At 44.5% G+C, this 14,083-nt stretch overlaps 1 protein-coding gene across 1 annotated transcript in view; it reads right to left on the bottom strand.

Annotated features, from left to right (window-relative positions):
• Nucleotides 1–4,010: 4,010 nt before the first annotated feature.
• The window catches only part of zbtb11 (zinc finger and BTB domain containing 11), a 10,219-nt gene continuing 146 nt past the window's right edge, over nucleotides 4,011–14,083 (bottom strand). The window contains exons 1-10 of the mRNA XM_084065881.1: nucleotides 13,392–14,083; nucleotides 11,829–12,049; nucleotides 10,739–10,970; nucleotides 9,629–10,635; nucleotides 9,239–9,538; nucleotides 8,043–8,463; nucleotides 7,291–7,408; nucleotides 7,010–7,168; nucleotides 6,035–6,210; nucleotides 4,011–5,344 (exon numbers count right to left, since the gene is read on the bottom strand). The exon at nucleotides 13,392–14,083 is cut by the window's right edge and continues 146 nt beyond it. Of these exons, the coding sequence (XP_083922007.1) occupies nucleotides 4,818–5,344; nucleotides 6,035–6,210; nucleotides 7,010–7,168; nucleotides 7,291–7,408; nucleotides 8,043–8,463; nucleotides 9,239–9,538; nucleotides 9,629–10,635; nucleotides 10,739–10,970; nucleotides 11,829–12,049; nucleotides 13,392–13,716 (3,486 nt within the window). The 5' untranslated portion in view covers nucleotides 13,717–14,083 and the 3' untranslated portion in view covers nucleotides 4,011–4,817. The remainder of the gene's footprint in view (nucleotides 5,345–6,034; nucleotides 6,211–7,009; nucleotides 7,169–7,290; nucleotides 7,409–8,042; nucleotides 8,464–9,238; nucleotides 9,539–9,628; nucleotides 10,636–10,738; nucleotides 10,971–11,828; nucleotides 12,050–13,391) is intronic.

Here is a 14,083-nt window from a genome sequence, read left to right as displayed (position 1 = left end):
TGGAGCAGTTTGAAAAATACTTGTTTTTGGCAGTTCTGGCTTTACCATGCGTACGCTTTTTACGAAACTCGGCCATATGGTAGATGCTCATGAAGAACTATCAAGAAATAATTCTCAGACTCTTTCGTCAAAGGGTGGCGCTAGAGCACTCAATTGAAAGTGCCAACTTTGAACAGGTACAACTCATGCCCTGTTTGACCTACAACCATGAAACTTCGATACACACATGCGTCTCTTCATGCCCGACAACTTTCGTGGTCTGACTTTTGACCTCTGACCTTTAGATCGCCCACCATTTTGAATTATATGAAAAACAGCCATTGGCTCATAACTTCTGCATTTTTTCACTTATGGAAAATCCGCCGCTTTTGTTTTGTCAGCAAAGGTCCTAAGTTCATGTGTAAAATGTTTCGTGCAGATTACTCAAAAATCCCAGGAGGAAATAGATTTTAACTATTGCAGTTTTATGAAAATTATTCATCTGCCCCTAACACATACATGCAAGACTCACATTTCTTTAAAACGTTGCAGTTATGTAGAGAGTCATTCCAAATATCACTGAAACCAATCTCACTCCAATTGGCCCTTAGATTGTCCGCAATTTTGAGCAGTTTGAAAAACACTTAAACCCAGGATTTTCCAGCTATTTGCGTTAAACTGTATCATCTGTGTGATCTCCTTTTTCACAGTTCCTTGTCTGTTGGTCCAATGGCGTCTCCCTTAAATGAGTGCCTTACAATCTCAAGGTCGTCAGTTCAAGCCTCACTTGATGCAGACTTCATTTAAGTTGAATTGCAAACAACATGACTGTATCAATGAATACATGTGCAAATGGTAAAGATAACCTGAAATGCTTATTTGAGAGTACGTTTTTTCAATCTATGACATACTTCATTCTGAAAATAGCCGATCTACAATCTCAAAACTTTTCAGAAAGCAACGTGTTTCTGAGCTTGTAGATCGGCTGCTTTCACTGTTTTCGGTTGCGAGGAGACATACAATTTCTCTATTGGCAAATGGTTTGTGAACGAGTGATCTTAGTGTTGGCTTGGTTCATGACAGAAGGCAAGAGTTTATGATCTTCAACAGACAACATCAGCCTGGACAAAGCTATTGCACTATAGGTAGTGTTGCAGCATATTAGTCCGAAGGTTGAAAGTTCGATTCCTGTTAATGGCAATAGGTTGATGTCCAATCAATCCATTCTGTTTCCATCTCTCTCTCTCATCAATATATTCCGTTTCCATGTCTCTCTTCAATCTATTCCGTTTCCATGGCTCTCTCTCTCTCTCTTCAATCTATTCCGTTTCCATGTCTCTCTCTCTCCAATCTATTCCGTTTCTATCTCTATCTCTCTCTCTCTCCAGTATCCATGTCTCTCTTGTCTGTCTGTCTGTGTCTCTCTCTCTCTCTCTCTCTCTCTCTCTCCCCCTCTGGCCCCGTATTATCGCTGCTTGCAGCTATATTTTTTCTTACATTTCTTCAGAAAGATATAATTATACTTTTGTCATTTTGTTTCTTCTCTCCTAAAGGCTTGTCCCGCCCTTAACTGTTGACAATATTTTTAAAGTATTATTGATCCTTGTTCTTGTCTTGTACTAAAACATTAACCAAAACATTTGACCCAAATGTGTCAAACAGACAGACGACACCAGGTGGTGCTGTTTTCCCTGTGCATTCTCTTGGCCAAGAGCATTCACAATTGAGTCCTGGCAATTGTCCCCTCCTGCATCAGAGTTCTTGATTCAATGCATTTCTCTGTTCATGTTTTTCCTATTGTTGGTTGTGTTCCTAATCTGTTACTATATATTTATGTCTCAGAGCTTCCTAGTGACATGTATATTTTTTGTATATTGTCATTGCACTTTTTAATACAAATATGAACAATGAAATGATATGTGCACCAGTTCACTGGCATACTACATTAGTGTGTCGGTCAGTATTGGGTAATTCTCCACCAAACCCATATTGATTGGTAGATTGAGGGCACACCTTTTGTCCCAGTCCCTATATAAGTGATGTATGCACCATTCCCTGTTAAACCCTGAGGAAGACTGTCGAAACGTTGGTTTCATTTCATTAAACTTTCTGCATCGTGGCTAAGAGTTGTGCGGCCTCATCCTTTGCCTGAATAAGAATTCAGAAATTATCAACAGAATAAGCACTATTTCCCCAATCATCAGGTTGGTGTCTTGCACTTAATGTTTTGTATAACTTTCATGTGTATGTCTTTGTGTAACTTTCAACCAGCGTGTTGTGGTTATTGTACATAGTTATGTGGGACTGTGGCTTGACCTTTGAATAAGCCTGAGTAGATGTGTAAGAATTGAATGGACAGTGTTCGAAGAACATCAAGTCTTCCTCAGTGCAACACATTGTGCAACATTTGCAGCTAAACCACCTTGTTGTGAACTGGGACATTTCTCTGGGCTGTGGAACTGGAGACAGTAGAAACAGTAGTTACACTGTTGTGCTGCGAGTCAAATCCAAGTGTTTCTTGAGATTCAGTTGATTATTAAAGCATTTCTCTATCATACTATATCACATGGTCATCACTGCACTCAGTGAAAAACATCACTACAATATTTTCAAAATCAATACAAAAAACGAATCAAGAAATCATTGTTACAAAAAAAGAGCTACATTTTTTTGCAAGATCCAGACGGTGTGCGGGTTCGGGGGTGCGGTGTGCCCATTCTTTGATCTAATCATCAGAGATCTCCTCCATAATTTGTATATTTTTGACTTACGCACCTGTCGCCAACCCTTGAGGTGTGCATTGGCCTCCTTCACAAAACTTTACAAAAAAACTAAGAAAAGAAGAATAACATTACAAAACAAACATGTCATTATTCACACACAACAAACAGACCAAAAGGGTGATAAAAAAAAAGGAAAGGAATTTCAAAACAAATTCCAACAAATTAAATGAATCCAATGAATAACAATGACTGCAGCGCGCTGCTGACTGCATCAGGTGTAGCCCTGTGCAGCTCACAGGTACACAGACACAGTAACTCTGTGGCATTACATTTGCTGTAATATCAGTTTCTTAGTGATGTGTTTTGCTCAACACAGTCTTTATTTTTCCATAAAAGTTAAATTACTGAAGCAAATAAACTGTGAAAGTCATGCAGCATCATCAGAAGTGATGCCAGAATTTGCCTCTCACATTTGAACAAATGGGATACCATTTAGCCACCAGAGGGCCCCCAAGGACAAGACATTTTAATGACGTACAGTATTTGCTGGAGAAAACTGCTGTTGGGACTGTTGGAATTTGTATGATATGAGGACAGTGGAAGTAAATATCATTATCATTATCAGTGGCCATTTGAGGAAGCTTGTGCCTCAATTCCAAAACTACAGAAGAGGATCAGCTCATTAGAATCCAACCCACCACCCACATTTTAAAATGGAAAATGAAAATGGAAAGTTTAGACAGCTTTTATATTTCCATTACTGAGTATTGGTGCATTACTTTGGGTTGTATCAGCCAAAGGCATATAACATTATAATAGATATTGGCGAGGAAAAGGATGTTAAAACAGTCAAATGGAAAAACACAAAACACACATTCACTGAGATCAAGGACCTTCTCACCTTGTACTGTGCAAAAGTGACAGGTGGGTCTTCACTCTTCCAGTATAGAACACTTAGATAATGACACAAGCTAACTTTCTTTAACTAGAGGTTCGGGCCGCGTGCGGCCCAAACACCTGTCGCACCACTGACCAATATGCCCATATATGGAGATCTCTGTCAGATCAGTCCTTGTCCCCATTATGGCCATATATCGAGATTGCTGATGTCATCAGTATATGACCATACTGTATGGCAAGACATTGAGGTTAGACACACTCCATATTTGGGCGTAGCTGCATTGGGAACTCCTTACAGTATACGGTTACGGCTGAGTCATAGTGACATGAGCGTGATGACGTGGCTTGTGATTCCTGAACAGAAGAGTCTGCTGGAGACAGAAGCCATTCGGCCTGACTTTAATGAACCCCCTGGGGCACCTTATTGATTTGGGCTCCAATAACTTTGCCTGTTCATAAAATGTACCTCTGTATGTAGGATCTTTTAGGTACAACTTCTGAAATTGAGGGTCTCATTTGGCCCAATTTTCTACAGGGCCCCCTGGGCCTGTTCAGAGATCCAGCTCTGGTTGGAGGTCGCCTCGCTACTCTTACATTGAGTATTTTGTATTATAGCTTCAACACAAATTTATATAAAACATACATAGCTAATGTGTTACTGGTATGTTCATAACAACCACAATGCTTTGCAGGGGGTTAACTATTTATGACAGAATACACAGTGACATTAAAGGGAGCAAGGTGCATTGAAGCACATGTATTTTTATTTGGTTATCCTTCTAATGTAGTACACAAAAAGAAATGAGGAAGCCGCAACCAGGATGGGTTGAGGATCAGAGCTGCACTAAAATACAGCTTCACAAAAACAAAACTAATAGAACAAGTTAACAACAGGGGACAATGAGTGAGAAATTCAAGTAAACAAAGAAAGGAATTCATGACTTTACAATATTTTACTTCAACCATGACTTCTCCTGAGCTTCAACAGTGGTCGATATTATCATATCTAGCTATTTACATCCAATGTACACAGGTGCGTGCCCATGTCAGCACATTGACAGAGCAGAGATTGGGCACCCAGCTGATTCGTGTCCACTTATGTACACTTTCAACAAAAATAGACTTCCTTTTTTACATTTCCGTTCCACTTTATACAGACAAGCATTAAAAGCACATGCATCAGGCTGGGTGTGCATATGTGGGGGGGCAAGCTACTCACTCCACCTCCGCCACGTGAGCCACCTCCACCTCCATGGTCTGAATGACCTCGGTCGTCTCGTCCGTCTTGTCTCCGGCAGGCACCATGGCCTGCTGGGCCAGGACGTAGTTCACCACCTGCATGATGCTCTGGTCTGATAGCGTGGCCTCCGCCGCCTGGACAGCCTCCACGGCCTCCACCGTCTCCTCCGTGATCAGCACCGTCTCGATCTCCTCGGAGGGTGGCGGCAGCGCGGGTCGCAGCTCGGGTGGCAGGTCAGACGCCAGGATGCTGACGGCGTGCTCCACCTGGGTGCCCTGGTTGTGGAACTGCAGGGTGTCTTTCTCCAGCATGATCTTGATCGGCAGATTCTCTCCGTGGTACTTGGCCATGTGCTTGCGCAGCGTGCGCGCGTCAATGTGTGCCTCCTGGCAGAGGGGGCACACGTACGGCCGCTCGCCCGTGTGCGTGCGCACGTGGCGCTTGAGGGAGCGTGCGTCCGCCCAGGCCACGCCACACGTCAGGCACTCGAAGGGCTTGACTCCTGAGAAGAGATATTTGGCATTTAATATTGACCTAAACTTTCATGTAAAAGGATTACGTGACATTGTGTATTCAATTCACAGATTCAAACATGTACCGTACATATACTGACCATTATGGTTTTATTCTTAGATTTTGTGTTTCCTTTTTTGCACACAGAAAAAATAACATTCTCAGAGATATCTAACTGCAAAGCATAAAAACATCTTAGATGAGAATTCTGTCTGACAACTTATCCATATCTTTGGGGGGATGTATTTCATAGACAAGGGGATGTATTTCATAGAGTACAGAGTCTGTGGTATGTAATGAGCTGATCCTCTTCAGTAGTAGTTAAGCTTGAAGTACTTTTGGAATTGAAGCACAAGCCTCCTCAGTTGACCACCCACTGATAATTAAGTTATGATGATGCAATAGCTTCACAGACCACTAGTTGAAACCCCCTAGAATCAACTTTGGCCAAATCTTACCGTGCGCTTAATAAGTCATGTTTTTATTAATTAATCCAATGGCTTCTTCGAATAGACAGAAAACAACAGCATGCATTGGCAAATGGTCTGCAGTAATGACAAGTACACGGCGAGTCCTAGTCAAAACATGCCAGCCCACCGTAATGGTCCTTCAATAGATTTGCCACATATTAATACAGGACTGATGCAGAATTAATCTCGTCTCATACTGGGAGACTCACCCTGGTGGTTGTTGATGTGGCGCCTGTATTCTCTGAGCTGTGTGAACTTCCTGCCGCAGTGTTCACACTCCCTCTCTAGGTTCTGCTTCACTCTGCCTTTCTTCCCATGCGTGGCCTTCTTCACGTGCCTCCTGAATAGGGCCTTCTCAAAGAACTCCTTCCCACACACGTTACACCTGGAAGGGGTCCGACAGGAAACAATGTTATTTAAGTAGCTCAACCAACCAACTAGAAAAGTGCGCTCCTCGGAGTGCAAGTCTCCACCAGGCCAGGTTGCCTACCGAGGGCACGCAAACATCATCAACACCATCAAATGTCATAGCCAATTGGAATGGAATCTGAACACTCTGACTGATACACCTTGATCACATGTCTCCAGAGTTAATGTGAGTTTCTGTGAGTTTTGGAAAGAAAATTAGGAGCAAAAAAGTGTTTTGAAGAAAACGCAAAATATGTGAAAATCTAGTCTGGCACAAATGGCCAAGGCCTATATGGCAAGTTGCATCATGACCCAAGGATCCAGAGGGAAAATAAAAAGATTGTACAACCTACAGTTTAAGAGTTATAGGCCTACTGGGACTGTGTGTGCCAAGTTTCACGCGATCGGTCCAATGGTGCCGGAAGTGAGATGCTCACAGACACACACGGACGGACTGACGGGGTCGAAAACATGTTTGTCGGAGACAAAATGTTTTTTAATGAAAAATGAATTACAAATCTCATTTCATTCTCATAAAAGGGCAAAAGAGAGGGAATTCCCCTCTGCTAGGATTGCATAAACGCAGGATGAATAATCAATTAGCATCAACTATTGACATGGATGGTCCTTCAGACTTCTGCATAGCCATGTCATTGTGTCACCAACTGCACATGATCATCTACTGTAGCACACAAGCCAGGCACAGAACAGCACTATAATCACACTATAATCACAGAATAACGACAGTATTTTTATATCCCCTTCAGAGTACATACTTATAAGGCTCCGCCACTGTGTGGGACTTGACGTGGGAGTACCAGTCCTTCTTCCAGCTGTAACTTTTCCCACACACCTGGCACTGGAACGGCTTCAGCCCCATGTGTTTATTCATATGCTGCTGAAGATCTTTGGCCTCGTAGAAGCTCTTGTCACAGCTGAAACGCAGATGGAGCTAGGTGAATATACCATATGTATGTGCCACAGAGACAAACTTCATCACATTACGTAAGCCGTCCCATAATGGACTTGAATAACAGAGCAAGAAACAGTTACTCACTGACTACAGTTATACGGACGGACTTCAGGTCTGGGCTGGTGTTTCTTCAAGTGTTTGCTCAGGGCAGAGCCTCGGTGGAAGGTCGCGCCACATGTGTTGCATAGGTATTTGGACTCACCTGGAAGAAATTAAGTATTTCATTGCAGTTAACATGGATTAGATCACACTACTATGATTTGTGAAACAACGTGAAAGGAGCCACTCCACACTAGCGCTGTGTTTTACAAATCTATTAGCACAATATGTAGAATTATGATGTTTTAGTAATATTGTTCTTAATGTTCTACATACAGCCAAACAGTTGAAGAAATAACAGATTGAGGCTTTAACCGTTGCTTTTTTTAATAACCCTTATCATTAAGGTTTGATTGGAAGATGCTTCTGAACATGTATTCTATTGCTAGTTTGCCCAATTCAAATACTCTTTAAAACATAAAATAATGAATAAACAAAAATAGCCAAAAGAAGACATGCTGATCTATGGAATCCAAATGACTGACACCAGTCGTGGTGACTGAGAACTTTAATCCACGAGTTGAATACCTTTTGTTTAGAGTTCCACCTAAGGCGTCATTTTAAACTGTAGTACGATGGTGTCGCATGACAAAAAGAACTGATCTACTGTACAAGCGTCACGTTGTTAGCAGATCAGTTCATTTTGGCAAACTCCCTCGCATGATGTAAAAATGTAAGTTAAGCTATTTGGAAAGAAGAAGAAGAATGAGTAATGCCCAGTGAGTAATGGTGCAGACCTGTGTGGAGACTGGTGTGTTCCTCCATGCTCCTCTTGCTGACAAAGGATTTATGGCAGTACTCGCACTTGAACTGCTTGGAGACGTCGTGCAGCGCCCGGTGCATCTTCAGGCTGTGTTTGTGGGCAAACGTCTTGCCACAGACCTTGCAAGAGTGCGGCCGCACGCCAGTGTGGTTGAGCATATGGATGCGCAGGGAGTAGAGTTTGGGCAGAGTCTTCCCGCAGATGTCGCACACGAATGCCCGCTTGGTGCTCGCCGCCGCCGTCACCTTGTCGTCGGAGGTGTCTCCCTCGGCTTTGTCCACAGAGCTCTGCTCCAACGTGGGCTTAACGATGGGAGCACGCTGGCTGCTCTGCTGCTTATGTCGGGCCAGGTGGGCACGCAGCGATGCGGCATACTGGAACTCCTTGCTACACAGCTGCAGGATGTGAGCACAAACAACAAGCAATGAAATGTAATTTTTTTTTAAAGCTGTGATATAAGAGCAGTGTTGGGGAAGTTCCTTTCAAAGTGTAAACAAATACGTTACTTTCAAGCTTAAGTTTCAAGTTCCATTAATATGATGTTAACGCATCATATACATTCTGTGCCAGGTTACATTACTTTGGGACTACTTTTACAAAACACCCTCAGATAAAATGTAAAAGGACTAAGCATAATATTAATTATTAAAGTGGAGGCTCTAATGGAATAGAGAAGAATGCCACAACAACAACAACAACAACAACGTATTATGGTATTAAAATGCTATTATGAAACAGATATTTCCATTGCTTGATTCTGATTGGTTGGGTCCTGTTAAAAATAAACACAGCAGGTAGGAGTATAACTGTGCAAACCGACCATTCACAACTTAGTTTTCCCAAGGACGGCAGGGGAATCCATTTTAGTTCAATCAACGTCCTGCATATGCGCTGTGTCATGTCTAACAACGGCCCTAGCTGTCCTAAAATCACTGCAAACCACGGCCTCTAATCGCTTTAGCAGCCTGAACACTGTCATGACGAACCACCACACAACTCAGAAGTTGCAGCACCCTCTAGTGGTGCAGGGTATAGATTTTCAAAAACGCAATTCAAGTCAGAATAATGAATGGTGGACAAACTGCATTGTTATTAGTGAGCGTGAATTTGTTAGAAGTAAATGCATTAATTGACATAGTAAGTGTAATAATATTCCTCAATAACACTTACACTACACTTGTACCCGCGAGCCTTCTCGTGTTTCAACGTGTGCATGATGAGGGCGTATCGCCTCTGGAAGGACAGGCCGCAGTCAGAGCACACGTGCTCCTCGCCGACGGCACTGCCCGTCGGCGCCGCTGCCGACGTCTCTGACTCAACCTTTGGCTCCTTTGCCCCGGCCTCTTCTGTGATAGGCTCTCCCCGAGGGACTGCTGCCCCCCCTGCCTCCTCAGCCTCATTTCTGGCCAGTTCCTCCGCTTCACTCTCCAATGGCCTCTTTGGCGGCCGCCCCCTTTGCCTTGGTCCCACCTGCAAACACACACACACAATTTATGTGAAACAAAATGCCTCCGCCACATTCACCTGCAATCCTCGCATTGTTTGAACATGTTGGCGTACCTTCGGGGGCGTGGCGGCACCCTGCTGTGGTGGACCCTTCTTGTCCCCCTCCTCGTTCTCCAGACCCATGTGGAGTCGTGCGTAGCCCCCCAGGCCGATGGAGCGTTGCCGCAGACGTCTCTTGTTGGGTTCGTCGCTTTCCTGCTGCTCCCCAATGCTCTCCTCGGCAGGGGGTCCTTCAGGCGACATGTCCTCCTCTTCTACGGGCTCAATTAAATCCACCATTACCTCTCTCTTCCCCCTGGGCCGCCCCCGTTTACGTTTCTCAGGGGTGGCTTGGGCTTGTGTCTGCGGCGAGGTTCCCTCTTGCGTTGGTGGCGAAGCCATCCGAACCACACCGGACAGAGTCGCTTTGTCTGCGCCCACTTTCGGGGTGAAGCCTCCCGCTTCCAGGGGGCTCTCCATGTTCTGCGACTGCTCCATGGCCAAGCACGCTGACACCACAGCCAGGGACTCACTCTCCCCCGCCTGTCCACTATGGGTGACCACCGTCATGGTCTCCTCTTCTTGTCCTTCTCCACTGCGGGAGATGAGAGTTATGGATTCTCCTGGCCCTGCTTGTCCACTGGCAGTGACCAGAGTCACCGCCTGCGCCTGCCCCGATTCACCCTCTGCAGCCTGTGACACCTCCACCACGGGCTGTCCCACATACGTCCCCGTGGGGTGTGACACGACACCAAGGGACTCGTCGTTGACAGCCACGCCTGTGTGAGTGACCACTGCCTGGCCGTCACTCTGTATGGTCACCATATAGGCACCCGAGTCCTCTGTGAAGCCCTCCTGGGGAGCGGGTTGGCTGGACACCACTGTGTGGGTGTCCCCTCTTTGATAGACCATGAGCTTCTGCTCCTCCACCTGTTTGTGCACCGATTCGCAGATCTGTAGCACCTCCGCCATCAGCAGATGTTTGGCCAGGGTGGCGAGTTCGGCCATTATACAGAAGTTGAAGGTGAGGGTGGATGTATAAGCAAAGTCAAGCAGAGGGAGGAAGCTGGCCTTAGTAAAACCTGGGAGGAGAGAGACGAGGGGTAAATTCAACCATCGAGCAAGGCGTTCTATTTTTAAATAATAATAATTGTGTGACGTGAACGTGAAGTGACGTGAACTCACCAGAGAGGTCAACCACGGCCTCGTGTGTGGACACGGCTCCCTTCTCGACGAAGAGCTGGTTGAAGTAGTCACTGCAGGCTGCCAGCACGGCCTTGTGTGCACGGAACTCTTCTCCTTCGATCAGCAAGGTGATGTCACAGAACAGATTGTTCTGACGCTGCTGGTTCAGTTTGTCCAACATCGTCTGGCTGTGTTTGTTCAAGAACTGTCTCACCTCACCCTTACTGTCCACCTGTCCAATCAACAAACCACATGATGTTTTTGACTTAGAGCACTAAATGCTGCTTACATAATATCTGACAAATACCTTCAGGAATGCTAAACATACAAGAGGTAGTGGTTTGTGAACCGCCAGTACCATACCCATTATGCATTGCACAGAGTAGAGCACAGTGCCAAACGGAGATGTCTTCCCTTGACACTTTTAAAAACACTTGTCCCTTGTTTTTACCTACTGCCTTCGTATATTGGCTTTTTTTAATGTTGTTTTCTTGTGTTAATGTTGTTGCTTACTGTATTTTACACTTTTTATGCATTAGATTCAAGATGGTTAGGTTTAAGTATGGGTTAGGTGTGGTTAACATCAGGCTAAGGATCTAGTAGGACGCTTAGCAACTCAGATTGCAGCACTCAAGATCTGCAGTTTGTAGAAATCAAGCACCGATTCAGAAGCCACAACTAGGCCAGTCACAATAATTACATAATTGCCTAATCACAATCATTTTAGATAATTGTGATTATTTTGCATCCTCATTTCCATGTTACATTCTCAAACATTTTCAAAAATAGTGGTAATAGCCGATCTAAAAGCTCACAGCTGTGATTACTGGTATCGTTATGACACCCATTTGAATCGGTCATTGTCAGTCATTTCTTTGTATAACTTATTTGTCATATCTGCCCTATACAATTTGTGTTCACAAAGCGTAAAGGCCAAACAGAAATGTTCAATGGAAAAACACGATTAAATAGTTAATCGCAATTATTTGTATGACAATTAATTGTCAATGTCAAGTACAATTTCAAGATCGTGACAGGCCTAGCCACAACCTCGACTGAGACTAGGTTCTGAGACCAAAATGACACCTACAAAGACCAGCTCGGAGGTCTTGCTGATCTTGGATGTAGCCTGACAGGATGGGCCGATAAAGTCCAACTCGTCATCTCCGTCTTCATCCTCATCATCATCTTCATCGTTCACGTGTACCGCCACCTTCCTTCGCCTGCCCGGCCGGCCCATCGAGCCTTCATCCGCAGCTCGCCTACACTGAACACACTCTCTGATATGGTCCTTCACATTCTTCAGGATACCTGGGGTGTAGAATAAATAATAATGATGCAAACATATTCTGATGGATACAGCTCTGGAACAAACAATAAAACGTGCACATCCACTCACTAAAAACCAAGTGCTGGGCCGAGGTCAGCATCCAAAAAGAATAAAGTCTGAACACTGGGTCATGCTCCAAAGCTTACATTTTTATCTGGTTCTTTAATTTTTTTACACCATTGGACATAACGTGTCGAGCCAACTGGCTCTTCATTCAGACCACAGCACTGGAAAAGTTCAAGAGTTCAGTCCAATGAAAAATATAATACTAATGTATTTAAGTTAGGAAGGGGTCAGGAATCAGTATTTGGTAGAATAATAACCCTTCTTTCTTTAACTAAGGTACTAGCGCAGTTTTCATTATCCAGCTGGTCCTATTGCAAGAGGATAATGATTGTGATGGAATTCAACAGACACAGGAATATTAGTTGTCATACATGTAGATAGAATGATGCTGATTTAAGAAAAATATAGAGCACAGTAGTAGCACAGCTGTTGTGACTCGACAAAAAGGGATATCTTATTTTGTCAGTAGGGGGCGACAGACAGTAAGCGTCAGTGTTCAGCCATTAGCAGTGTTGCCATGTCCGCTTATTATAAGCGACTTTTGGCCTTGTTTTTCTGTAACGTTGGCTTGTAAACATTGGTAGTTGCATGTTGTGTTTTTTTGGGCTTGTTTCTAAAGTGTACTTGCTTATTTAGGCTTGCTTCAAAAAATACATCAGTGGTTCTCGAATATCTTTCACGAAAATGTGTTGTGCCCAGCTGGTCCAGAGAACGCTCTGGACCAGGGCTATGCCCAGGGGAGCATTTGTGTTGTTATAATGTTTTAATAAAAATCCAAATTTGAAAATGTTTGAAAACACAAGCTCACAGCGCATGCTCATGTGGCCTATAGTTGATTCTTTTGGGCTTGTTTTCCTAGACCTGGTTGCTTGTTTCTCTCACAAAATATGGCAACACTTTCATTATTCTGGTAGGTTAATTCAAGCTCTAACGTACACAGGTCGAGTAAAGTTCCTATTAAGCAAGTTAACCATCTTTAAAATATAATTTACACGCTCTCATCATATAGTTACCACTAGTACTGTTACACGTTACCGCTCCACCAGTACTTTTGAGAGAAAAAAGGATATCTTATTTGGTCAGTAGAGGGCGACGGACACCAAGCGTTAGCCTTGTTTATCCATTGGTCTGGTAGGTTTAGCAGAGCTCTGGCGCACGCAGGTCGAGAAAAGTTCCTACTTTAGCGATTCAAAACATCTTTAAAACATAATTTACAGGCTCTCATCATACACCGCCACTAGTACTACTACACGGTACCTCTCCACCAGTACTTCTGGGAGATGTTCTCCCAGGTGAGCTGCTGGTTGAGATGCTCTCCCCCCCCCGGCCCCGCGGTGATGATGTGCGCCTGGTCGATGAGCTCCTTCCTCCTGGGGTCTTGCAGCACCACCTCCAGCTCCGTGAAGTCCTGCTGCTGGCCTCTGGAGCGCCGCTGGTAGAACAGCGTGCCGTCCCGCACCACGTAGCAGGCGGCCGCCTTGCGGATCTTCCGCTTGGTGTTTCCGTGGGTCCCCGGCGCGTACGGCTCCCGCTCGTCCGTCAGATAGCGAATGATGGCCAAGTAGCTCTCCTCATTCGACATGGCTCCGAGTCGGAGTGGGACACACCGCCTCTGAACGGATGAATAACGGGGCTTGTGTCGGACAACGACCCCTCTTGGGAGTTGTAAAAATGTGGCTGTAAATTTTCCGTGGTGCTCGGGGGTCACATAACCCGTTTCTTGGGGTGTAATCTCGATTTGTTGAATTGTTTTCTAAGGTGGAACTGCTGTTCGTGACCGTCAGGGGTAGACTTGCGTGAACAGACAAAATGGCTGCTGCACAACCGGATTTTGCGTCACGCAATGGCGGAAGATCACACGGGCCCAACCGGACCTACGTGTTGTACATAGTTCCGCCACAAGAGGGAGCCATCTTCCAACTAAATGGCATTTTGTATTATTTTTTATG

This window comes from Gymnoscopelus microlampas (assembly GCF_963454915.1).
Source record: "Gymnoscopelus microlampas genome assembly, chromosome: 9".
In the NCBI taxonomy this organism is placed as follows: Eukaryota; Metazoa; Chordata; class Actinopteri; order Myctophiformes; family Myctophidae; genus Gymnoscopelus; species Gymnoscopelus microlampas.
Note: the sequence above shows the minus strand (reverse complement) of the source record. Positions and strands in the feature narration are given on the sequence as shown.